This window comes from Trichosurus vulpecula, chromosome 1, assembly GCF_011100635.1.
Source record: "Trichosurus vulpecula isolate mTriVul1 chromosome 1, mTriVul1.pri, whole genome shotgun sequence".
NCBI classification, from domain to species: Eukaryota; Metazoa; Chordata; class Mammalia; order Diprotodontia; family Phalangeridae; genus Trichosurus; species Trichosurus vulpecula.
Window position 1 is genome coordinate 23,483,767 of NC_050573.1, and position 27,820 is coordinate 23,511,586.

Sequence of the window (27,820 nt, forward strand, 5' to 3'; positions counted from 1 at the left end):
TTGTGTTGACAAACATTAAATTAAAGACTATGCTTAGGTAACCCCAACTCGATTTTGCAAGTAGTACAAAAATAAACATTGATACTTGGTAGGAAAATCATGCTCAGATGGAATGATAGGCTCAAACCTGTGCCTTGACTATGAGGAGATCAGTTTGTGGAGGCCACTATTTCAGGCCCAACATAATAGTCCAGATTAGGGGACTACATGTTTTTCTCTTAGGACCAGCCTAGTTAAGTTCAGCAGCTGTGTGAAGTATGGATTGGAGAAGAGAGAACCTAGTCCAGACCCTATCAGCACGCTTTTGAGCTGGCCAGCATCCTAATTGGTCTTCCTGTCTTCTGTGCCTCCACTTCAAATTTATCTTTTCCATAGCTATCAAGGTAACCTTCCTCAAGCACGTGTCCACCCATGTCAGTCCTATTCCTCATTGGCTCACAGATAGAATGCAAACTTCTCAGGCTGGCATTGAAAGCCTTTCACAATCTTTTTTGTTCTAGAAAAGGGGGATAATAACACTGAACTGCATACCTTGCAAAAGTTGTTGGAAGGAAATTGCTTTATAAACCTAGAGCCCTACAGATGTAAGACTTCTCCAGTAGGCAGATTCTTCTCTATCCCAATATGCCTTCCCTATCTGCTGCTCCCACCACCTCTTTGCTGATTTTCTCATTTCTTCACTGTCCAATACTATTAAAATGGCCCCAAATATAAAATCACCATTCTCTTTTTCTACTTAGGATCATGGAGGTTTTATCTTTGCATCCCTAGCACCTAGAGTTAATACCTTACACATAGTAGGTATTTAATATGTTTGCTGAATTGAATTGACTCACATTGTAAAAATGAAGGTACATTCAGAGATTTTGATATAAAAATGTTATAGTGTCTCTTGACCAGGCAGTATAAACAGACAAAAATGGCCAGGCCCAAAACTAAATAAGACAGTGGGTAAGTTTGCATTTGGGAAATATGCCTTAAATGACCTCAAGTTGGTCCCTCAAACAAAAAAAACATCCTTTTAACACTAATATTCTTCTGGTTATACACATGGCTATAAATAATAAAATAAATACCAGTCCTAGAAGATTCAAACCTGCAGGTCACCCCATGTGAGCCTGTGTAAACTAATTAAGTACCTCCTGTAAACCAGGCAGAGTGCTAGATGTTGGGAATCTAAAGGAAAAATAAAAACCATAGTCCCAACTTTTAAGGAGTGCATGTCCTGTCAAAATAAACAAAATACCTATCTAAATCTGTAAGAAATATATACAAAGTAAGTACAAGATGATTTTTCTTAGGAGGCAAGAGGCACTAGCAGTGGAGCAAGGTCAGAAAAGCTGTGAAAGAATCGAGGGACTCTGAGGCAGAGGGGAAGAAAAGGACACGCCAAGCATTGGGGACAGCCTGGACACAACCAGAGAGACTAGCAGTGGAACATGGTTTGTCAGGGAGGCAGCCAGTCTGGCTAGACTGCAGAGTGCATGATTGAGGATAATGTGGATTGAGGGTAGAACGTGAGCAAGGTCTTTCCATGCCAAACAGAGATCCTCAGTGACATTGGAGCTCCTTTAGCAGGAGGTGGCACACCCAGATCTATGCTTTAGGACTGTCACTTGGATAGCCTCATGAGAGAGACTTGAAATTGGAGGCCGAGACCAACTAGCTGTTTCAGTAGTTGGGCAAAAGGGCTAAAGCCTGGATAAAGAGTGGTAGCCACGTTAGGGGAAAATAGGGGATGGATAAGAGAGACATCATGGAATTAGAATTGACAAGACTTGGCATCAGATTGTATGTAATGAAGTCATGGGTCACTCCTAGGTTAGAAACTTTAGTGACTCAAAAGAATGGTCATGCCCTGGACAAAAATAGGGAAGTCTGGAAGAAGGGCACCTTTTGCAGGTAATGAGAGATGAGTTTTTTGGGGGCATGTTAAGTTTGAGATGCCTGTGTGATGCAGAGTTGGAAATGAGGGAGTGGAGCTCGGGACAAAGGCCAGGGCTGGATATGTAGATCTGGAAATCATCTGCAGAGAACCATAGTCAAATCCACGGAACCTGATAATCTGTCTTGGTCTGTCACCAAGTGAGTACACATAGAGAAGAGAAAGAGCCTTGGGGTACAGTCACAGTTGGGGGATAAAATATGGAGGGTGTTCCAGCTAAGGCAGCTAAGAAGGCCTGATCAGACCGAAGGGAAGAGTGCCAAGAGAGCAGCTTCAAAAGTGTGGAGAGTAGAGGACATCCTGGAAGAGAGGAAGTCAGCAGTGTCAGAAGCTATGGAGAAGAAACCAAGGGAGATGGCTGGAAGAAGAAGGACTGGTCATGGAGTAGGAGGGACAGGTAAGAGAGGGAGAGGCCATGATGTCCAGAGACCTGGAAGACTTTGGTTGGAACCACGCCGCAGGATTCATGAAAAAACATGGACAAAAATTACTCCACAACCACAGCAATGAGATCAGAGATTCAGTGACATTTTAGAAACCCTGTGCCATCCTCATTTTCATCTTTCACATTCCTTTGCTTCCTTCAAAGCTCTGCTTGTGGGTCATGTCTCACTAGCCTTTCTTGGTCTCTTGGTATCCACAGCTGCTCTCCTGGCATTGCTGGGGCGCTTCCTCAGGTCTCTCCTTTGCCCCCTTCAGTGAAACTCTACTTATGTAAACACGTAAATATAAAATTCCTATGTACATGTGTATATTAGGAAGGCAGAATTTATGATTTCAAAGAGAATCTCATATGTGCCTAAAAGGTCCGGAACCGCAGGATATAAGGAATTCTCTAGGCAGAAGGCAGGAGAACTAAAGCATGTATTTACACTCCACAGTAACAAGCCCACAAACCAGCATCCCCATTTTGATATTTTCATCAAAAGCTTCCAGGCTCAATAAGTCCGCCTTACAAGGGTAACCAGGAGGCCACAGAGAAGCGAGATGGTATAAGGCAAAATTGTATACATGCTTCCCCTCTACGGTAAGAAGATTACCCACTAGCCTCTAGTCAGCTCTGCTACCGGCAGCTCAGCTTGGCTGTAGGTGTCTCTGGCTCCAACCGGAAAAGGAAAGGAGGATCTTCAAGCTGTCCTCTCCCCTCTTATAGAGTTTTTGACATCATCAAGCGCCGCCTGAACGACCAGGGCTGATTGGTTCTTGACTTGGCCCCTCCCCCTAGCGTAGACCACGTTAACACACCTCCCCTCAGCCAGCCCTACAACTCATCACACAGGAAGCTCTGGTCCTGCCCCGGAAGAGCAAGCCCCAGCGTCCAGGGAAGCTCAATGAGGCAAGCTGAGTCATTCAAAGAAAACAAAGTCCATTCTGGCTACAATGTGGCATCCTGTAATAGACCATTGTGGCCTCATAGAGAGAACATAGTGCATGGAGTCAGGAAGGCCAGCTTTCACACTGCACCTCCAGTGCTTACTGCATGGCCGCATGCAGGTCACTGCATTTCTCTGGCCCCCAGCTTCCCTAACAGTGCCCACCTCAGTCTCCTAGTAAGGTTCCAATGAGATAAACTCTGTAAGGAGCCTAGCAGATAGTAAAGTACTATGTAAATATGCCAGTCATTATTGGGATATAAACTTCTCACTAGCAGGCTCTTTATTTTTGTATCCGCAAAGCTTTGAACATGGTAGGCACTTAATATTTGCATTGAACTCCAGCCAAACCTTCCAGGGGAGTGCCTCTTGTCTTCTGAGGCCAATTCTTAAGGGAAAAGAGAACATGAATAAATTAAAAATCAGAAGTCATTTTAAAAGGGAGTTGGAACTACTTTGCTCATCAAAGGGAATTGGAACTGCTTTCCTCATCAAATCATCTCATCATGTTCCTTTAATGAACATGTTCCTCAACTCAGCTACTTTGAATCTCACTGCCTTTCACCAGAGTGGGAAGGTGCCTTTTATACAAATGGCGAATAATAGGAAATAGAGGAGAAACAAAGAGTCTGAATACTCCGCGTGTTATATGATTCTAGGAGCAGCCCAGCCGGGTGTGTTTTATTTCCTAAGAACCTAATGAAATCTGTCCTGTTTTTCTTTTGCAGGTATCCAAACTATTGATTCCACTCAAGCGCTGTTCCTTCCCATTGGAGCGTCTGTCTCCCTTCTAGTCATGTTTTTCTTCTTTGATTCTGTTCAAGTAGTCTTTACAATATGTACAGCAGGTAAATGGTTCTCCCTGTTTACTTATGATTGTAACATTATTGAAAGGAAAGAACTCGGCTTTCTAGGGTCTCCAGGGGTAAAGACACGTGTGTAGTGTATACTGTACATGCTTTTATTTCTGTGCAATCTGACTCCTTGAGTGTTTGCGTAGAGAAGACCTATGATAACTTAGGCTTTTGGCTTTTCTTTTCAGTTTGGGAGGATAACGGGGGGTGGCAAGGTTGTTAGGGATAGAATAGCTCCCCCCCCCAAAAAAAAAAAGGAAAGGGGGTCATTTAAGCATTTTTTAAAACAACATACAGAAAGCAACTGAAGGAAGACTGAAGAAAGGACAGTTTTGAAACTTAGATGAGAATTTATTAATATATTTAAAAAGAAAAGCAAATGGTACGTACTGGATATCCACAGTTTTCGCATATGGGCCTCTTTTTTCTGTTCTTTGTATATGGGAATGACTGTTTTCGTTAGTCTTTAATTTCAAGATAAAAAAATTTTAATAATAGTAATTTAAGCCCTTGCTTATCTGTCCAAAGTGCCAAAAGATAAAAAAAAAAAGAGAGAAAATTCAAGCAAGTGAGAATGAGAGAGCGTGTTGTATGTGGCCTTAGTTGTATTAATACACTTTTAGCTCCTTCCCTAATGATTCAGAAATGCCTAAAAATAAACGCTGATATGTGCCAGTTGTCATTGCAGAAAGTTGGCCAGCCACTCTTTGACATTCTCCAGTCCTAGCCTATAGTAAGTTTCAGAGCCAGGACTAGGATCAGGCAAAGTAAACAGACATTTGGGGCCCAGCCTCTGGGGGCAGAGAAGTATACATTTTATCATGACCATTACCCTGTGTTTCTACGTGTACACATGTTTAATACTATTTACTCTCCAAGGCATGTACATATTTATCGTATGGTAAGTTGTGTGTTTTATAATAATATTGGTGGACAAGAATACAATATTCAAACGCTGAGTAGGGCACACAAATATTTTATCCTAGCTCTAGAAAGATTATTAGTAAATGTATGTTCAGTTAATGAACCTGGCAATCTCTGTCTGCATTGGTGTGTTAAGAAGGCAGCCAGTCGAATTGCCCAGTTCCTCACCTCTTCAGCCAGTTGTTTTCACTCTAGGTAGTAAAGGGAGATTGCTGTAACTCCTGACCAAACTCCAAATACCGAAGGCTTCCCATTGGATAGTTAATTGTCAGTCTCCTGCCTTTTGACTTTTGTTTTCAAGGGTACAGTATGTGAGAAGATGTAGCCAGAGAGAATCCATTGCCCTGGCAGCATGAAGCAATGAAAAGCATGCTGGATTTAGAGACAGAGGCCTTGTATTCAAATCCGGGCTCTGCTCCGTGAGCTCCAAAGAGGCCTTCCGTGGTAAAGCTGTGATCCTCACGTTGGCTTCTCTTGAGCTTCCCTCCTCAAGGACTAGTAACAGCTAAATGAGTGGTCAGCTCTGTAGGAAGGCTTTATTTCTCACCAGTGAATTGGGGTCATGGAACACGTTTTGGGAGGATATGCAAGAGAAGTGATGTCAGGGAGAGCTCTGGATTTGGTGTCAAGCAGACAAATGTATTAATATTGTCTTTTCTTTCTCTAGTTCTTGCGACGATAGCTTTTGCTTTTCTTCTTCTCCCGATGTGCCAGTATTTAACACGACCCTGTTCACCGCAGAACAAGTAAGGGCTTACGAATTTTTTATAAACCATATGCTGCTATGTGTTTTTGTCACACACTTGATAGTAACCATCAAGAGCCTGTCAGATTATTCATTTTAACGCATGAGTGTTAGGAGCCTGTATTTGCTGAAATTATCCAAAAAGTTTGCCCTCTTTCCCTTTGAAGTCAGAAAATTATTGCTTCCTGACGAACCCTATGGTAGCTGTGGAAATTCAGATATATCTTAGGAAGTTGAGGCCATCGTAATGTGCTTCCTTTTTGAAATTTAGAGTCTTAGAGAGTGTGGGATAATAGCTTTTGAATGTGAACAGCCTCCTTTCCAGGACTTAATATGTAGAGTTGACACTTTTCCTTTCTGGTGGTAGGAACCAAATAGGCCTTTTATCATATACTACTCAAGTATAAAGTTTTGGCCACTTGGATTTAATTTAATCTTAATGTTTATACTTAAATCCAAAGGACAATTTTCCCCCACATATAGAGATTTAAACATTTTAAATAAAATATTAGCCTAAAGGCCACAGTAACATTTTTTTAAAAATTCGTTGTGTGAATTCTTTGGATCCATGTCATGAATGAAAGGATAGCTCAACACTAAGAAAACCAATAACCACAGATAAACAAGTAAGTGACAAAAAGCTTCCGCAAAAGGGTGCAGGAGGTCTTCAGCAAAATGCAACACTTAATACTACTAAAATACTTTATTCAGTAATGAAAGGAATTTGATCAAAACTCCTTAAATTATAGCATTTTTTGCGTATGCATGTATTTTTATTTATTCATTTGTTCCTGTTAGAAACACATATAGTCAAGCAAAACAAATTCCTACGTTGGCCATGTCTTTAAAAAAATCTTGATCTGTATTGTGGGTCCGTCATCTCTCTGTCGAGAGGTGGGTAGCATGTTTCATCACGAATTCTCTGGAATTGTGGTTGGTCATTGCATTGATCAGTGTTCCTAAGTCTTTAAAATTGTTACTATTGTATAAATTGTTTTCCTGGAATTCTGGGTTACATGAGCAAAAAGATGACACGCTAGACATTTTCTCCAATCACTATGGTCTCTCCAATACTAGGACACCCAGAATCTAAAAGATAGTAAACACCTCCTCTTCCTTTCCCCACCACCCCCACACACAGAGGAACTAATTACTGACTTTGTGAGTTCACTCAGTACCCCTCCCCCACCTTCCACTCTCCCAGCAGAGAGGCTGCACTAATGATCTCAAGGACACAACACACGCTTACATCAAAACCCACCTCATACTCACCGGCCCCCTTCCTTTCCAGTACCATGTGGACCCTGGCTCTAGGACACAAAAGTTTGCTTAGGCTTTGACAATCAGCTTGGCTACAGCTCTTCAAGAGCAAAAGCTTGCTGGGGGAAACAGCCCAAAAGCACCAGCACTACAAAGCTCTGAACTGTTGGTACTGGCAAAGCAGGCCCTGAACTATTGGTGCCAAGCCAGAGAACTGAGGAATAGAAGTAGAGACAAGTCACCATGCCCCATGTGGAGAGCCGTGCAGCACCCAAACAAGCCTGAGAGAAAGGGCTCAGTATCCAGCTGGGGCCAGTTCTGACCATCCAGAAGTCATGCGGAACAGAGATCCAGGCTGGTGAACAATGAATTGCCCTGAGTGGGAGGAGGCTGAGGTGCTTTGAGATTTATCTCCTAAGGAAACCACCATCAGAGGGGAGTGAGTGGTAAGCAAAATAAGGAGCGGGAAAAGACTGGAAATACCAAAGATTTAAAGAAGAAGAAAACCTTGAACATAAAACAGATGTGTCAACAGGAAAAACAGTAACAACAGAAAAAAATATGGCCTTCAGATATAATAAACAAGTTCAGGAATCTTTGAATAAATACAGCAAAATGAGGAGAAATGATCCAACACTTGATGAGACAGAGGACCCGGTAGAATTTGAAGAGAACGTGAAACCATAACACGCTGCTCCTGAGTGGTCCAAAGGAGAAGTGAGAATTATGAGAGCAGAATTTATATCGTACATAGCAAAATAATGAGCAGAATGGGAAAAACTTGGATCTTCGATGCCAAACCTCACCGAAGAAACAAAACAGAACGAGGTTGGGAATGCAGATACACAAAAGTGAAGGGCAGTCTGGAAGAAGCAAAAAGCAAAAACTTAAGAAAATATCTTCACCATACAAGCAAAATATACCAGACTTGAAGGCAAGATATGTAGAAATAACCTAAGGAAATTATAAGTCTTCCAGAAGAACCTGAGACAAAAAAAAGGTAACATCATAATGAAGGAAATAATAGAATTGCCTAGAACTTCTAAATATAGAAAATGTAATTCCATTTGGAAGAATTCACAAATCACTTCCAGAAAAAAAAATAACCCAAGGCTTCAAATTCCAAGACACAAGAGGGTTAAATTTGACAGTTTGGTTCAGAAACAAGAAGTTCTGCAAGCCATTGGCAGAAAGACTTTAAATACAAAGGAGAGAACATTCAAATAACACAAGACTATTCTGCAGCCACCAGAAAAAGAAGAAAGCAATGGGATAACGTGTTCCTAAGAGCACTGCAGCTCGGGATGCTGCTGGGGGCAACCTGTCTTCAAATCTGAGATTAACATACAGAACGGAAGGTAACTATTCAGTTACACTGAAATGAGTATTTGCCTCCCAAACAATAGGTTTGCAGAAGTGAATAGATGCGACAGGCAAAGACAACAACAGTAAGAGTAATGCCAGAGAGACCAAAGAGATTTCTTTCTAGTTGTACGCTGAGAGACGAGAGCACAGGCAGGCATCTGATGGAAGTCACAGTAGAGGCAGACAGGCCATCATGGATGGAACCTGGTGACACCCTGCCTACAAGTGAATGTTTCTTAGAGGGTACATGAAAGGGGAGCAGGGGGATAAAGAGGAGTGAATGATGGACTGGGCCAAACCAAGGGCTAGCAGTGAGGGGAATGTCACCTCTGCAGTCTCAGAAAGTGAAAAGCCTACAGGAGAGTAGGGGAGAAGGAGGAGGTAAAGATTAAAAAAAGGAAGATATCTTTTGGGCGGGAGTTCCATTAATTGATGAATGTTCCCATGAGCAAAGAGAGGTGATTGGTGAAGGGAGATAAGAAAGGTACACTGGATAAGACTGGGGGGGGGGGGGGGCGGTGCGCACACAGCAGCCATGCAGTGCTTGTCTACTTGTTCTGGGGGAGGGGGTCATGGGGGGAGTTGGAACCCCTGGGGGCAGCTGGCTCGTGGAGGAATGGGAGAACGTGGACATGAGATTTCCAGGCAAATGGAGGGAAAATGGTCAAAAAAAGAGGGTATAGATCAGTGTTGAGCTACATAATCAAGGACATGGTAGGGGAGGGTCCCTACCATGAAGCAGTGGCCTCTTTGACACCTGCAGATGACTGACATTATTCTGAAAATGCAATACAATGAAAATTGGGGATCCATGAGACAAGCCCTACAAGGCAGGGTCAGAAAGTGACTAGAGGGGAGAGCCTGGGATGGACATTTGATTTTCATGAAGAATACAGAGAAAAGAGAGAGACCACATGACTCTAGGGATTATGAATCAGAGAATGAGGGTCCAGAGTAAACAGAAAGAAAAGAGGGATGACGAAGAGAGTGAGAGAAATCCTTTCAGGGAAAGGGTCACCAAAAAAAAAAAATTAAAACTAAGGAATGAGGACCAGCTGAAAGAGTGGAGAGGAAAGAGGAATCTACTTGCCCATCTGGGAGAAGAAAGGGGGTGGGGAGTGGGGAAGAAAAATAGATAGCAGGAGAGAAAAAGCAACTAAGAAACAAAAACCTAAAAGGGAAAAGGCATCAAACAAGAAGAGGGGGCTGGGGTAAGAGGAAGAGAGCCACTAGAACAGGGCCCCTTTAAGAGAATAACTGCAGGAACATAACACAGGGAAGAGGGAACTTGAAACTAAAATGTTTCTAAGTCAACATTAATGCTTGTAGGATAAGAAGGGAAATGGTCAAGTAGGAAAAAGGTCTCTATCAGATTTCTCTGATGAGGGTTTGCTATCTAAGATACAGAAACAACTGGTGTGTGTGTGTGTGTGTGTGTGTGTGTGTAGTAGCCATACCCCAATAGTTAAATGGTTAAAGGATGTGAACAAAGATTTTTCAGAAGAGCTAAAAGTATTCACAACCACGTGAAAAAAAATGCTCCAAGGCAACAATCAGAAGAGAAATGCAAATGAAAACAGCCTTAAGGTCCAGCCTCACAATTGGCCAAAATGGCGACAGTCCACGTTGGAAGATTTGAAGAAAGATCGGCCAGTGAAGACGTTGTTGGTAGAGCTGTGAGATGGTACATTCTGGAAAGCAATTTGATTTTATGCAAATCAAATGATTTAAATTTCCCTGCCCTTTGAAGCAGAGACTGAGCTTATACCACAAGAAAGCAATTGACAGAAGAAAAAAAAGCTGTCCCCTGATACTTCAAAATATTTATAGCAGCATGTTTGCTGATAGCTAAGAATTGGAAACACGAAGATGCTGTTGTTTGGGGAATGCTTAACACAAATTGTGATACATAAGTGTAATGGAATATCATTGTGCTATAATGTGTGTGATACAGAGAAATACAGGAAAGATCGACATGAACTGATGCAGTGAAAAAAGAGCCAGAGCACAATATATGCAGTAAAACTAGAACAGTGAAAAAGGAAAGAGTGACACAAGAAATCATGAATCAGTGTAACAGAAGTATAACTAGCAAGTAGGACTCCAAGAGATGTGAGAAGATGCCCCCAGCCTGCCCCTTCATGGAGGTGCATGGCCCACAGATATGGACACATCTTTGCATACATTTTTAGACTTTTTTCAGTGTAGCAGTCAGTTGTGCTGACTTTTTTTTCCTCTTAAAAAAATACTCTCCGGGAAGGAAAGGGATAATCGGAATAATTAAAATGATGTAAAAAACCAAAAATATCAATAAAAACTAATTTTTTTAATTGTTCTCGTAGTTCTATTCACTTCACTTTGCATCAATTTATATAAGTCTGCCCGAGTTTCTCCAAAACCATCCACTTTACCGTTCCTTACAACACAGTAGCATTCCATACCATTCATATACCTTAATCTGTTCAGCCATTTCCCCATTGTTGGACATCCCCATGCTTTCTAGTTCTGTGCCACCACAAAAAAATACTTTTGTATATGTAGATCTTTTTCCTCTTTATTTATTTGGTATCGGTGGTCAGAGGGTAAGGACAGCTTGATAGTTGCTTAGGAGTAGTTCCAAACTTCATTTCAGAATGGCTGCACCAGTTCACAGCTCCTCCAGCAGTGCATCTACCAGGTTTTCCACAGCACCTTCAGCATTTGCCATTAGCCATTTTTATACAGTGTGTTTAGTAAACTAATCTTACTAGAGCAAATGAATTCCTAGGAATTTATTACAGAATTAGAGTATATATTTTCAATGTACCCTATTAGGCTTAAAGTAACTATTTTGCACTTAGTAAGCTCTTAGTAAGTACTTTTTTGTTTGTTCATTGATGAAAAGAATTTCACTGTTTACTTTCCTTAGACATAACTTGTGTAGTACCTGTTAGCACTCATGTTGATACTTTGAGCTGAAGAGCCAGTCATCATGATGAGCCCAGAAATTCCTCGAAACTTTTTGTGACTCATTCCAAAGCAGGTTTAGGTTATTTAGTTCAACAGATGTTTTTGTCTGTGTTGCCTGTAAAGCATCTTGGTTCATTTTGTTCTTATTGTATCACTGAGCCTCTGCTCTTCCAGACCCGAAGGTGGTTCTGTTCACTCACTAATCCAGCGGTGCCGATGGCTTGTTTATAGGATTTCCTTTGGCTGCTGTGGACGTTTTACTGCTGCCGAGCTGCTCTCCTTCTCCCTCTCTGTCATGCTTGTCCTCATCTGGGTTCTGACTGGCCACTGGCTCCTCATGGATGGTGAGTAGCTGGAGTTTGTTATCTCTGCTAGGCTTTTCTAGTTAACATAATCTTACACATATGCTGCCCTCCATCTCTCTCTTCCTAATTTCCCCAACGTTGTGGTAATAGCACACCTTGGTAAGCCTGAAGGACAGTCCTGTGCTCTACCTCATCTTAGGTTTTCATAGATGTTGTTGTTGCCTACAAGCCTGTTACTCTTTGCCATTCTAGTCTTCCCTTCTGAAAACCCCAGGGTGTTTCCCTAATCCTTCTGTTACTTCCTTTTTTAGTGTCAAGAAGGTCTGTGCCTCCAGAGATAGAATCCTTTTCTGTTCTGTTGCTGCTTGATACCTTGTACAACAGACACGGTCGATGCCTTCATTCAGCCAGTATCTATTGAATGCCCTACATGTGCCAGACATTTCACCCGATGTCAGGGGGGTAGAGACAAAGGAGGAACATCCCTTGTCCTCATGGTGCCAAGATTATGGAGTATGCCTAGAAAATTAAATACGTATAATGCAGGTGCAGATTAATTTCTTTAGAGAGGTCACTAACAATGGAGAGAGAAGGGAGGTGGGCAGTACAGACTTCCTGAAAGCGATGACTCTGGATTCCAAGAGGCAGAGATTAGAAGGGAGGCCCTTCCAGGAAAGGGGCCTGCCTGTGCCAAAGCACGGAGGAATCAGTTTGGCTGAAACACAGTTCGAAGAGATGGAGATGTGAGTGTGCTCTGAGAAAGTTTAGGCAACGAGGATAGACAGGTTTTTCTAGGAGTTTGTGAAAGTGGGGAAATTTATAAGATGATAGCCTAACAGAATAAAATGAAGGTTTGTTGTTTTTTTTAAATGATGGGGGATATCTAGGCATATTTGTAAGGGGCAGTAAAATAGGAGTCAGTGAATAAGAAATGTGTGTAGTGGCAGGTGAGGTTGTCAAAGAGGCCACGTCCTGGAGGAGAAGGGGAGAAAGGACACAAGCAGAAAGGTGGTCATTTGCACGGAGAAGGGCCACCTCTAAGGCTAGAATAAAGGCAGAAGCTGAGGCCATGTACTGAGGTGACTTAGAGTGTAAGTTGACTAGTGGGAAGATTGGTGAGGGAGCAGGAGAAATTGAGGGACTGTGGCACATAGTAAGTGCTTTAAAAATTAACTTGAATGTACCATTAGGTGCTATATGTAACACTGCTTATGGATTCTTAGAACCAAAAAAGATTGAACCTTGAAACAGTTATTTAGGGTTGTGGACTGCTGTATTTTAGGTTTCTTCTAATGATTACCCTTACCTTCATTTAAAGACCCCAAATGTGAAGTTAATGACTGGTAAAATAATTGTTGTGTGGCTTATCACCAGGTCCTTCTGTTACATTGTCATTGAGGAAAAAAATATGCTTTGGTCATTTGGTTCAGGACCTGAGTGTCCACCATGTGTTTAGACAATGAGATGAAACGTGCAGAATTTTTTAAACAGTTTTCATTTTGTAGTGATAAGCTTTTCAGCACCTTTTTTCTCATCAGGATTTCTCCTTTTAATGGTTAGATTGTTTGTGGAGGTTGATAAAGGAAAATAACCTAAGTGTTATACAGAGAAGGAAAATGACTTACAAATTCACACATTTACACAGATTAGAGTGAAAAGACAAACCCCTGTTGTCTGTTTGAAAAAGATTATGATCTAATGGGACAGAGTGGAAGGTATGTCCATGAGATCACTGGGATATGTTGCAGGAAAGTAATTTTAGATGGAAGAAAGTGAGGAAGAAGCACTGTATTGATCGGATATTTGTTTGATTTGAAAGACTATTTAAGTTACTCTCTTTTAAAACATACCTTGTATTTTGTTAAAAAAAAAAAAAGCATAGAGATTTGCTTATTTCAAAATGACTGGAAAAGAAAGATTAAATATTACTTCAGACAACAGATTAACTACTCCTATGATGACCTCCCCTGAATCTCATCTACTGAATTGGCTTTTTGATAGACAACAGAGAAATCTTAGTCTGTTTTCACTGGCAAAGACATTTTGGAACACCTATTTATATGGATCATTCCTTTACTACTTGAAGAAACCTGTAAAGGATTCACTGTGCAGGTGATTATTTTTAAATTAGTCCAGTATTAATCAGGTCACTTGATAAAATTCTTTCTTCCTGAGAGAACAGGACAATTCATCTTAGCTCAACCCCTCAAGTGGGTGGTAGGTTTAATGCTACCAACACAAAAGCTGAATAAAAGAAGTTGATGTAACAAGAGTCGTTAACAAGGCTGGTTGATTTTTACTGAAAACCTAAAGGATTGATCCTCTATGTTAGGATAGTCAAGTTGGGTGTGTTAGGAGACTCGGAGTCCATATTGTGTTAGATGATTTCCAGCTACAGGAGGTCATTCTCAGCCTCCTTTGGGATGTATTTTTAGCTACCACAATATTCTTCATGTGATGTGCCAGATGTTTGAAGCCCTTGCTGAGCCTCCAACCCCGTTGCATTCTTTGGCCCAGCAACAGCGAAGCTCTAGGGCACTTGGAGTCAGACGTGAATTCCAGTTGTGCCTCAGACACTTACTGGTTGCTTGACCGTGCAAGTCAATTGATGCCCTTCTCCCCGCCCCCCATTTCCTCATCTGTAAAATGGGGATAATAACAACACCTGCCTCTCAAGGTTGTTGTAAGGATCAAATGAGGAAATAGGTATAAATCTCTTTGCCAGCCTCTGAGTGCTTCCTATAAATGCATGAGGCTGTTGTTGTCACTGTTGGTACTTAAGGTGAATTACACTTTAGCCGCTGGGTTACTCTCACACGAACTATTTTGGAAGCACAAAGAACTCCATTTCATCCCTCACCCTCTTCTCCCCCTAGCTTCTCTCTCCCCTCGCCCATCATCTATCTGTTTCTCCCCTCCATCTTCTTTTCTTTCTCTCTCTCTCTCTCTCTCTCTCTCTCTTCCCCTCTCTCTCTCTCTCTCTCTCTCTCTCTCCCTCTCCACACACACACATATATAGCCCCCTCCCTCTTCTTCCTCTTCTCATATGGGCACAGCGTAAGGTATAAGACACTTATTCATCAATAATGTTCTCTGCTCTCCTTTAATGTGCTTCTGCGACAGAAAAAGAGAGCAGAACCATGGAGACTGATTCCAGAAGTTCTCAATAATGTGCATACAAGGGGCACTTTTACCTTGGGCATATCATCTTTTACCAAAAAAAATGTGCTGGAAGAAAGCAGATTCTGTTTTCTCAGTGACTTCTGCTGTAGAATCAAAAATTCAGTCTCATTGTGAAAATCCCTGTAATAGCTGAAAACTCTTGGTAAGTTTTCATCAAGATTATGCTGACTACATACAGAAGTTCTCTTTGAGATCTGGTACTTTGTCTAGAAAGAAGTTAAAATCCAAGAAGGTTGTTGTAGCTGTTCTCTATAGAATGATTGCCCACAAAGCCCAAGCCTGAAGACTCTTTTGGAGGTGGAGGTGATTCACCCAAGTTCTCAAAAGCTAGCAGAGCCCAAACTCTGGTGGGCTGTGTTGTGCTAACAAGGCTTCCCATCACCAGTGGACTGGCCAGTTAATGAGGAATTCTTTAGTAAAGGTAACCCGTGAAACAAGGAACAACATTAAGTGGCCTTCATTCATATGTTGGTCACTTTTGTTTCCACAGTGATGGTGACAGAGAATTAATAAGAGAAGTGTGTATCTAACATCCTGCATTTTCTCCTGGTACCCAGCAAACTGATGAAAAGGGTGACAAAAGATAGGTAAGGTCAGCATTGAAGGGGCTGTAGAAAGACAGGCCCTTGTAGGGAGAGCTGTGAATCCATTTAACCCTTCTTAAAGCACTGAAGAGTTCTGCAGATAAAGAAATCAGAATGTCTATACCCTTTGTCCTGTGGATTCCATTGCTAAGCATATATCCCAAGGAGGAAGAAAAGATGGGCCCAATATACACCAATACTGATAGTACACTTTTTGTGGGAGCCAAGGACAAGGGCAGGGGGGCCCAGTGGTGTCAGTGCCTGTTGACAAAGGAATGAAGAAAAGAATTGTGGTAAGAACAGAGTGGAATATGTTACTGTGCTATAAGACACAATGAGCCTGATGAACATGGAGAATCCTGAAAAGACTCTCATGAACCAATAAGAAATAACAAAGAGAAAGTACACTGTGACTATCACAGTATATGTGGAAGGAATAATAACCACAAAAAGAGTCAATAATGAATGTTTTAAAATGGCAGAGAACTAACTTGGCCCCAAACAAGAACTGTGAGAGGACTCTTCCTCGCAGTGCCTCCCAGAGAGCCATCATGCTTCCCAACAAAGAATAAAAAGAAAGAGAAGGAAAAATGTTTGGCAAAAGTAGCCAGCCTTTCTCCAAGGTCTGTGATAGTCTGTGCAGTATTCTACATCCTGGTAGTGCCCCCATCTCTGAAGAAGGGACATTTTCGCAGCTCTTCTCTAGAGCTAGACGCGGCCATGATTACACAGGATTCTATTTTGTCATTTTGTATTTGTTGTTGTCATGGATGTTGTTCTCCCAGTTTATTTCATTCATCAGTTTATATAAGTATTTTGGTGCTTCTTTGAATCCTTCGTAGTCTTACAGCACAGTAATATTTTTAATAATATTTTCCCCAGTTACATGTAAAGATAATTTTTAACATTCGTTTTTAAAACTGTTTGTGTCCCATAAGCAGTTTAATATAGATTATACATGTTCAGTCATGCAAAACATATTACCACATTAGTCACATTGTGAAAGAAGATACAGAGACCAAGGGGGCAGGGGGCGGGTAGGGGATGTGAAAAAAGATACAGAAAGTGAAAAAGAGTCTGCGTCAATCTACAGTCAGACTCCATAGTTCTTTCTCTGGAGGCAAATAGTACTTTTCATCTTGAGTCCTTTGGAATTGTCTTGGATCATTATGTTGCTGAGAAGAGTCATTCACAGTTGGTCATCACACAGTAATATTCTTTCACATTTACCTACCATAATAGGTTATCTATTCCCTATCAATGCACATCTATTTTTATTTATAATTCTTTGCTACTGCAGAAACTTCTAATACAAATATTTTGATGTACAGGGTGTTCCTAAAGTCTGGACACACAGGCAAAAATGTACATTTTCAAGAATTGAAATGAATGAAATTTTCAACAACATTTTATTTAATTGGAATATTGGCAAATAACATCTTCAATATGATTTCCATCATCTGTGATGCAAAGGTTGATGCGCTTTTCAAGATTCACATGAACTCGATGCAATAACTCCGCATTTCCTATGTGTCCAGACTTTAGGAACACCCTGTATAATGGGACCTTTCTTTGTCTTTGACCTCCATGAGGTTAATGCCTAGCAGTGGGGTCTCTGGATCAAGGGGTTTGAACAGTTCGGTCACTTTTTAGCATAATTCCAAATTACTTTCCAGAACCAACCTGAGCTGTTTAAGTTATTGATACTAAACATATTACCAGATACTAGATACTAAAACAATTACAGCAATGTCCAGAAGTTAAACCAATGTAAGGCAGCTGCCATAATGAGACCAAAAGAAACTTCAAACCCTTTGTCATCATCAGACACCTAAGCTCCTTGCCAGATGAAAGGTGCCCGCGGTCAAGGGAATAACCGGTGTTAAATATAAGCTAATTGTAAATATCTTATTGAGGATGGCGGAAGATTATAAGCAGCATTGTTTCATAAGTAAAGAGAAACATTAAAGGGAGAAGCTAACTAAAAGAAAGTTTACCCAAGTGAGCAAAATGTTCCTGAGGGTGAGACGTGGAGGATGAGAGGAAGACAGAAGGAGAAGCACCGCATAGATGTTTATAATCACCAAGGAGAGCAGAACCCCCACCCCGCCACCCCCATTTAGTCATCCCAAGCATTCTTGGAACAGCAGTGGCAGTGGCAGCAAATGGACCAGACCTGCTCTAGGCAGGAACTGTCTGTGCTAGAGGTGACTCCACTTCCAAATGTTGGGAGAACACTTCCCAAGTAACTGAAGAAACAAAAGATCACACAGGTGTTGGAGTGGGAGTTGAATCTTGCACCCCATTACCCCAACAAAGCAGCCAAGGAAGCACCAATAACTACTGGCTTCTGTGTCTACTTTCTAATGAGGAAAATAAAAAGGTGTCAGAGGAGCAGCTGCACATTCATAGAAGGCATCCTTGGGTGAGCGTCTTAGGAGGGAACAGGCAGGTTTTCATAAGCATTATCCTATAGAACACCGCATTTTTTATCTTTCATATTCTTGGCTGAGCTATGTAGAGAATACCAAATCCCACTTTGTTTGTTGGTTGTAAAAGAAAGCACCACGGAAACTCTGTTCTCATAAGGTATCTCCCATACAAATGTCAAAATCGTACAAGATTTCTGGAGCGATGGACAGTATGCCCTGGCTAGTCATATCAGGTGAGTCATACGTGGAGACACCAACTGGCAAGGGCTGCTCTTCACTGGTTATCAAAGGTCCTGAACAGAGTTCCTAGAGATCCCATAGGGGAGGCCCTCCTGACAGTCCTGTTTGAAATGTCTTTAGATGGATTTTTACCAGGCCCAGAACATTGCAAAACCTCCTAAATGAGACCCATAATCATTCTAAAAAGTGTGGACTAACTATTCATATAGGAAAAACTTAGTGGGTGAAGAGTGCCTGTTGCCTGCACTAGAGGAGTAATTGGGAACTGTTTAATTAAATAAATGAAAATACGATAGAACATAAAGTTAATTTGTGGTTTTCTAAGTCATGAGGCGGGCGTATCCATTTCTATTTGAGTTTTTCACCACTGGCCTACCCTACCATATTCAGTTGAATGAACAGCCTATAGAACTCATTTGTCATTAAATATATCTTGGACAATGTAATTGGACAGTAAGTTAGACCCAAAATTGGATAGGAGAGAAACGGCACATATTACCTTTTGAGAATTACAAAGTTTTCTTCAGATTCTCCCCGAAACAAAGGCCCATCCAGGCAACTCTGCCAAATGGTATGCAGGATGTCCCAAAGGCTTGCCATAGTTTTGGTGAAGCTTAAATAACTTCAAAAGTGTAAAATACCGCACACTTGTAAAAAGCAATATTCAGAAGTTTAAGTATTTTATTTTTTTAAATAAATTCCAGTTTAGTTTTGTGAATTTTCAGTAGTAAGTTTTTTACTTTAACAAGACTGGGACACCCTGTGCATGGGACAGTTTCTGGGTAACGCTCTCTCAGATCGATGGATCAGCAGGAGAGTCCCCATGCTCAGCCACTTCACTCACCTGATCTTCCTCCATTAGATGTTTTCTTGTGGGGTTCCATCCAAACTCTGTGGTTGCATCAAAACTTCATTCTTTGGATGATCTTTTTTTTTTTTTTTGAGATAAATGAGCACTTTTATTTCTTTGTTTCACAAACAGACTGGCTAAAATAGTTGTTTCCTGTGGGCTAATCAAATAAACCAAATCCCATATCTTCATAGATTCCTCCGATTCTTCCTTGGCTTCCACCTTGGCTGGAGCAGCAGCAGCTAGGGTGGCCGCCACAGGGGCAGCCGCCACAAGTGCCAAAGGGTCGGCCAGGAAGGCTTTCACCTTTTCAGTAAGCAGGAAGGTGTACTCAGTCTCCACAGTCTCAGCCAAGACCTGCTTGTACCCATTGATGATCGAGTGGGGTAGTGATGCAGTAGTTGGGTAGCCAGTCTGCAGACATGCTGGCAACATTATGGACACCCTCTAAGAACCGAAGGTGCAAAGTTTCCTCCGTGATGTCCAGCACTTCAGGGTTGTAGGTGCTGCCATTGTCAAATACCTGCTGAATGATCAGCCCAAAGGAGAACGGGGGGATGTTCAACAATGTGGCCTCGCTGGCACCCACTTTGTCCCTGGTCTTAATCAGCTGCACGTCACTCAAGATTTCCAGGTGCCCCTGGAAGAAGGAAGTCTTCTCAGGATCTAGGCCAGTGTTCTGGGCTGGCACAGTGACATCACATGGGGCAATGGCACTGGCACGGGCAGCAACTGGCACCTTATTGGCCAGAAGCATATCCCTAATCTCAGTCACATCTTCCTTGGTGAACACAAAGCCCACATTCCCCCAGATATGAGGCAGCAGTTTCTCCAGGCCAGAGTTATTCTCCAGATGCCCACGAATGGCTTTGCGCATCATGGTGTTTTTTCCCATACCAATACCACAGCCTTCTGTATCAGGAGGGCAGAGTTTATAATCTCAAAGAGGATCATAAACATGTCTGAAAGGTTCGGAACCGCCGGATATAAGAAACTCTCAAAGTAGAAGGCAGAAGAATCAAAACATTTATTTAGGCTCCACAGTAACCAACCCATGAACCAGAAGCCCCATTTTGATATGTTGATCGAAAGCTTCCAGGCCCAATAAGTACGCCTTGAAAGAGTAACCAGGAGGCTACAGAGAAGCATGATTGCGTAAAGCAAAATCATGTTTCCCCCTCGATGGTAATAAGATTACCCACTGGCCTGAAGTCTTTGTTCAGCTTCCTCCCGTAGGTCAGCTCCGCTACTGGCAGCTCCTGCCTCAGCTGTGTCTGTGTCTGTAACTGAAGCTGCAACTGTAACTGACGATGTAACTGTCGCTGTAACTGACGATGTAACTGTCGCTGGCTCCAACCGGAAAAGGAAAAGAGAATCTTCAAGCTGTCCTCTCCCCTCTTATAGGGTTTTTGACATCATCAAGCTCCGCCCGAATGACCAGGGCCGATTGGTTCCTGAGTTGGCCCCTCCCCCTAGCATAGACATTAACACCTCCCCTCAGCCAGCCCCATGACTCATCACACAGGAAGTTCTGGTCCTGCCCCGGAAGAGCAAGCCCCAGCGTCCAGGGAAGCTCAATGAGGTAAGCTGAGTCATTCAAAGAAAACAAAGGCCATTCTGGTTACACTCCACCCCTTGTTATAGGATACATAATCTAATCAGCCATGTATCCTAGAACATACATTGTGATCCAATTACAAAGGAAACTAAAACATATCATTCATTATAAAGCAAAACATATCATTTGGTGACATTCCTAAATATTGGTTTACGATTCAAATGTGATCCACCCCTAGGTCCCAGCAAGATAATCTCTTCAATCAATCATCCCCAAAATAATTATTAATAATTCAAATGTCCACCTCTAAATCCTTGTATCCATTACATAGGATCAATAATATCATAACAATAAAACAACACAGCAAGGATAACACAAAATAAGTAAACAGAACACTATCATCATTTCCACCCCCCTTGAACGATTGGGGCTCAAAATCTTGGGGTGAGGGGTGAAGGTCTCATTTTCCATAGCTTCTTCATGCTGAAATTGGATGTAGAGATGGCCCTGCCCCCAAAAAGTCCCATTCCAGAGGTCATTTCTTTAACAAGCTGGCAGGAATTCCAAGAATGCTACATGCTTAGGCAGTCACCGGAAAGTGCAGGGTGCTTAAGCCTGAAGGAAACAAAACTAGCAACAAGGTTAGCCAAAACAAAGGACAAAAAGAATAGTCTGTGAATCTATTATTATAACCTATTCATGGTAAAATATATGGTTCAGGGGTACGATTTGGTAATTATTTTCCCCTGAATAGACAACTGTTACAGTGTTGTCCTTCCCATGGGCTATAACTTCTGCAGCCTTTGGAATATCATCTGGCTTCCGTTTTACCCATACCTTAGCTCCTGACTTTATTCTATCAATGGAGCAAGACCCTTTTGCCCCTCTAGTAGTTATTTTGGGAGGAGGGTCAGTTTTCACAAAGGGTATTTTTTCACAGGGGATAATAATGACTTGAACCATCCTATCATTTCTACAAAATTGTACAGGTTTTTTACCCATATTCTGGAGTGTCACAACAATTTCTTTTTGATAATTAGAATCTATCACTCCAGCCAATACATGTATTCCTTGAGCCGCTAATCCTGGTTTAGGTAATATCCGTCCAAGATGATTCTTGGGGATTCTCATACATACTCCAGTAGGGGTTTTTCTTATCTCTTTCCTATTTAACCTAAAATTCTCTATACAATGTAAATCATATCCTGCTGAACCAGGTGTTCCTGGACTTGGTAGTGGGACATCTTCCCTCACAGTCCAAAATTCAATGTTTTGGATCTCACATGTTTGCTGTTCTCTGATCTGCAGATTTGGGGTCATCATTCTGGCTAGAGGTGTACTCCCCCCTAAGGGTCTATTATTCAAATTACGTAAAGCAATAGACAAATTATCCTTCCAATGTCGATATGAATTATTTGAGCTTAATTTTCTCAGCTGTTCTTTCAACAATCCATTCATTCTTTCAATTAGCCCAGATGCTTGTGGGTAATATGGAATATGATATATCCATTCTATATTATTCAACACACAATATCTTTTCACTTCTTTGCCCTTGAAATGTGACCCATTGTCACTTTGAATCTGCATTGGGGTTCCATAATATAAACTTACAATATCTAGAGTTTTACAGGTGTTTTTCTGAGTTGCGTCTTTATAAGGACAAGCCACTAGTACACCTGAATAGGTGTCAACACACGTACATACATATTTACATCCTTTATCCTGGGGTAGTGGGCCAATATAATCTATCTGCCAAATTTGGGCTGGAACTTTTCCCCTTGCTATTTCTCCAGTAACTATCCTAGGAAGAGTTCGTTCTTTTTCTAATTGGCATATACAACACTCCTCTGTTATTTGTTTTAACAACGCATGAGAAATACTGATACCTCGATCCTGTGCCCATCGATGGGTGGCCTGGACCCCTAAATGGCCAGCAGTCTGGTGGACCCATCTTGCTAAGGCTGGGTCATGAGTTGGAGTCGGAGTAGGGACAATACATTCAGTAGCAATCTTTGCTAGTCGATCCGCATGTGCATTGTACTCACGTTCTGGTGTGGTCAGGGTTGCATGAGCATCAACATGAAAAACTGACAGATCTGTAACCAAAGACATGTCCCATATATTTTCCCATAACTCTTTACCCCAAACTTGTTTGCCATGAATCTCCCAATTCTGATTCCTCCATATAGGCATCCACGTAGCTAATCCATTAGCTACCGCCCACGAGTCAGTAAATATATGACACTGTCCTCCTTTCTCTGCTCTGATGGCCTGATGCACTGCCATCAGTTCAGCATATTGGCTACTTCCACCTATCCCGGAACTTTCCAGAGTTCTCCTTGTACAGGGGTTATAGGCTACTGCTTTCCAATGTCTCTTCTGTCCTAAATATTTTGCTGTCCCATCAGTAAACCAAGCATGTTTCTTCTGTTCTTCATTTAGTCCGTCATATCCATTATTCCATTTCACTAAGGATGGTACCATCTGTTGCTTAGATTCAAGGGGCTTTTCATTGCTCTCAGTATCAATGTTCGCCACAGATTCATGTAGAGCAGAAACTCCATTTTTGCCTGCTCTGGACCTATTCTGAATATACCACTTCCATTTGATTATGCTTGCCTCTTGTGCATGTCCAATTCTGTGAGAAGCTGGGGTACTCATTACCCAAGTCATAATTGGAATTCCAGGCCTTAATACCACTTCATGACCCAGAGTTAGTTGCTCAGTTTCTACTAAAGCCCAATATGCAGCTAACAGCTGCTTCTCAAAAGGTGTATATTGCACTCTAGATGAGGGCAGTTTCCTTGACCAAAAGCCTAAAGGTACACTTCGGCTTTGTTGTTTTTGCCACAGACTCCAATTTGCATAGTCATCTTGTACAGTCACTTGTAACTCCACTGGCCCATTTTGCATAGGCCATAAGTCTAGAGCTAATTGAATAGCAGCCTTTGCTTCCTCAAAAGCTCTACTTTGTTCAAGTCCCCAGTCAAATTCATATTTCTTTCTGGTGACTTTATACAAGGGTTTTAAAATCTGTCCCAAATGTGGGATGTGGTGTCTCCAATAACCAAACAGCCCTATGAACTTTTGGGCCTCTTTCTTATTGGTAGGGGTGGGAAAATCCTGGATTTTTTGTCGAGCTTGTGGGAGAATTTCTCGCAGTCCTCTATTCCACTGTATCCCCAAGAATTTTACAGTTTGAGCTGGCCCTTGAACCTTTGCGGGGTTGATTTCCCATCCTTTGCTTTTCATATGGTCAATTAATAATGCTAAACTCTCCTCCACCTCCTTTATATTCTTTCCCTGTATCATGATGTCATCTATGTAATGTGTAAGCTGTACACCAGGTAACTTTAATTCATCCAAATGTTCAGCTACAATCCTGTGGCAAATAGTTGGGCTATGAATATATCCTTGCGGCAGGCGTGTAAATGTATACTGTCGGCCTTGCCAAGTAAAAGCAAACTGATTCCATTGCTTGGGGTCTATTGGGATTGTAAAGAAGGCATTGGCCAAATCAATAACTGCATACCAAGTCCCTTCACGTTTTTGTATTCTCTCTATTAAAGTAACCGTGTCTGGGACAGCAGCATACAAGGGAGGAGTCACTTTGTTCAGCTGTCTATAATCTACTGTCATCCTCCATGTTCCATCTGATTTTCGGACTGGCCAGACAGGGTTGTTCCATTGAGTAGTTGTAGGGACTAACACTCCTGCCTCAACACATTCTCTTATAGTGTTGGCAATTTCATCTTGCCCACCTGGCACACGATATTGCCTCAAAGTAATTACTTCAGAAGGTTCGGGCAAAGTGATTGGATCCATCTTGATTTTCCCCACTAAGACTGCATTAATGCCTATTTTCCTCACAGCAAATTGGTATTTCCCTTCAGGTAAATTTAAGGTCATACCCTTCAAAATGTCTATTCCAATGATGTATTCAGGAATAGGCACAATAACCACACTATATTCTTTCTTGGGCAACTGTCCAATTTTCATCATCAATTTAACTTGTCTGGCTGATATTTCAGTCCCTCCTAGTCCTGTAATGGTAATAGGAGTTCCATGGCTGAACTTGTCTGGATTTCCATAAATAAGGGTGGCCTCGGCCCCAGTATCTATTAATGCCTCAGTTACCGTACTTGACCCATTTTTCCAATATATGGTCAAGTTAATGTGAGGTCTGCAATCCAGCCTGTGTATTTCCTTAATTTGGACTGGGGCTCGGCCTGTTCCCTAGTATTCCCTTTCATGTGATTCACTTGGGTTTGAAGGTTCAACATCTGTAGCATTTGCAGGAGCAGTTCTGATTTCCCTATCTCTCCTGTTATCAAGGCCTTTATCTCTGTACATTCTATATAATTCATTGGTTGGAATTCCATCTATCATTTCAAAACCTACTCCTGCTCTCAATAAAGCAGTAAACATTTCTTTCCTTGTTACTCTCCTTTGGCGCCAAGTTTGCTGGTTATTCACCCTTCTCTCTCGAGGAGATCTATCCCCTCCCCAGTCACCTAAGTCATATAACTGTAAAATCTTATTTATCACTGTTGTAAGACGGCTCCCTACTTCTCCAAGTAATAAATTCAAAATTAGTTGTTTATAAGCAGGGGGAGCTGTCCTAATTATTAAATTCCTATGAGGCAGTTCCATTGAATCATTGTAATATTTGTCTGCAGTTCCTGTCATAATGGCAGTCTTCATTACCTCCTCCTTTAGTCTCATGATACAATCTCTAAGTGAATACCAGGGTCTGTGCTCAGTGGGCCACATAGAATCAGTAGCATATCTCTTATTGCATCCCACAGCGGCTAATGCCAACAGAGTAGTCCTGCTATCACCATCTCCTTGCTGATGATGTTCCCTAAAAGCTTGTTGAACTAAAGGATCATGGCTGATACCTATGAATCTCATGCAGTCTGTCCCATCTACTGATATTCCACCGGCCCCTTGATCACTGAGTCTTACCATCCAAGATATCAATGGTTCTCCTATTCTTTGGCTGAATCTACTCAAAATATCTGTGACCTCTTGCGGTGAGAAATCTTCCTGAATTTCCCTTGTAACTGAATCTTCACCTCGGGTTTCTGTCTTCCTCCTTTGTATGGGTCGAGCCCTTGTCTGATCATTTAACCATCTCCTATTCTCTGTGTGAGGCACATCCTGAACCCCAGTAGTGTTTTGTGCCTCAGCCCCTAACATTGTCTCATTCTCTCCCCACTCACTTCCTCTGCCACCATGGCTAGGACGAAGCAGGCAGTCAGGCTCTTTCTGGGCTGGGTTGAAATGCACTCTGGGCTTTTTTGGTCTCCTGTTGCTCTTAGCCACATTAATAGAAAAGTTCTCATTTGAGTCAGTTTGGTCTCCTGCTATCTGAGATTCCTCTTCTTCCTGTGGGGTAGGAGTGCCCCCATGTCTTTCACTTAATCTCAATCTTTCGTATACTAGCCGGTAGGCTGATAACACTATCCAGCTTTGCCTAGATAGTGATGCCCCTGACTGAATCCCAACTTCTCGTAAACACTTTTCCAAATCCCTAGGATCTCCTCTCCGTAGCCTTGGTTCCCAGTTTTCACAGGGTCCAGCTTTTTTAGCCAATTCTTTTGCTAGGGAGGAATAAAATGGATCCTCCCATCCTGGGATATTCATCTCTTCCTCTGAAATTGTTCTGCTTCTAAATAGAGATCTTATACCTAGCGATCCTGTTCGTGACGCCAAATGTATCAGGAGGGCAGAGTTTATAATCTCAAAGAGGATCATAAACATGTCTGAAAGGTTCGGAACCGCCGGATATAAGAAACTCTCAAAGTAGAAGGCAGAAGAATCAAAACATTTATTTAGGCTCCACAGTAACCAACCCATGAACCAGAAGCCCCATTTTGATATGTTGATCGAAAGCTTCCAGGCCCAATAAGTACGCCTTGAAAGAGTAACCAGGAGGCTACAGAGAAGCATGATTGCGTAAAGCAAAATCATGTTTCCCCCTCGATGGTAATAAGATTACCCACTGGCCTGAAGTCTTTGTTCAGCTTCCTCCCGTAGGTCAGCTCCGCTACTGGCAGCTCCTGCCTCAGCTGTGTCTGTGTCTGTAACTGAAGCTGCAACTGTAACTGACGATGTAACTGTCGCTGTAACTGACGATGTAACTGTCGCTGGCTCCAACCGGAAAAGGAAAAGAGAATCTTCAAGCTGTCCTCTCCCCTCTTATAGGGTTTTTGACATCATCAAGCTCCGCCCGAATGACCAGGGCCGATTGGTTCCTGAGTTGGCCCCTCCCCCTAGCATAGACATTAACACCTCCCCTCAGCCAGCCCCATGACTCATCACACAGGAAGTTCTGGTCCTGCCCCGGAAGAGCAAGCCCCAGCGTCCAGGGAAGCTCAATGAGGTAAGCTGAGTCATTCAAAGAAAACAAAGGCCATTCTGGTTACACCTTCTCACAGAGGGACATCCGGATCTGCTGCATCTGCTTGGAGCCCACATTGTCTGCTCCCACAACGAAGCATTTTGGATAATCATCCAAAGGTTGGATGACCTTGGATTTCCAGGTAGCCCCGTCTTCCATGGACATCTCGAAGGTACTTCAGGGATTGCCACGCAGGGTTTAAAGACGATGTCACTTGCATGAGGACACCTGGGGAGAGAGATCTTTGGATTACAGGTGCAGTCCTTTCACTTGCTGAGCAGCAGCTGATGGAAGTTTTTACAAAGAGCCACATAGAACAGAAGATAATGGGAATGTTCACTGAACATTTTAAAAGGCTGCACTAAGACTTTTGGGACACCTGCATTTGTCTTTCCCAGGCAAACTTGTCAGCCATCCAGCTGCTGCTTCCTCCTGTTTTTTTGGTTGTTTATAATGAGTCTGTTGATGTTGTTATGATTGTGTTTCTCCAGTCGTGTCTGCACTTGAAAGGCCAATATTTGTACGGCATTGCTTGGCTGCAAGACATTAACACTGCGTTCTCTGAAGTATTGAATATTGGTATCCCACAGAGGGCAGTGGAAGGGGTCACGGTGGCAGGCAATGTGTTATAAGTGGGGAATTGTGAATTAGGAAGATGTGAAGGATGTGATCACAGAAATGTGTGCTTGAAAAAATAAAGTGAGTTAAAACTAGCAGTAGATGCTCCAGGTCACTAGTAATTGGAGGAATGCCCATTAAAACAACTCTGTAGTTCCCCCTCACCCCCATCAGACTAACCGAGTTGATCAAGACACACCTAGTAGCAGGTGGTAGCGTCATGAGCTGG

At 42.1% G+C, this 27,820-nt stretch overlaps 1 protein-coding gene and 1 pseudogene across 1 annotated transcript in view; one reads left to right on the forward strand and one right to left on the reverse strand.

Annotated features, from left to right (window-relative positions):
- SPPL3 (signal peptide peptidase like 3) overlaps positions 1–27,820 on the forward strand; it is a 153,309-nt gene that overhangs the window by 111,778 nt on the left and 13,711 nt on the right. Inside the window, exons 4-6 of the mRNA XM_036741443.1 lie at positions 4,047–4,166; positions 5,764–5,842; positions 11,647–11,759. Of these exons, the coding sequence (XP_036597338.1) occupies positions 4,047–4,166; positions 5,764–5,842; positions 11,647–11,759 (312 nt within the window). The remainder of the gene's footprint in view (positions 1–4,046; positions 4,167–5,763; positions 5,843–11,646; positions 11,760–27,820) is intronic.
- Positions 19,156–27,138, reverse strand: LOC118834004 (annotated as a pseudogene).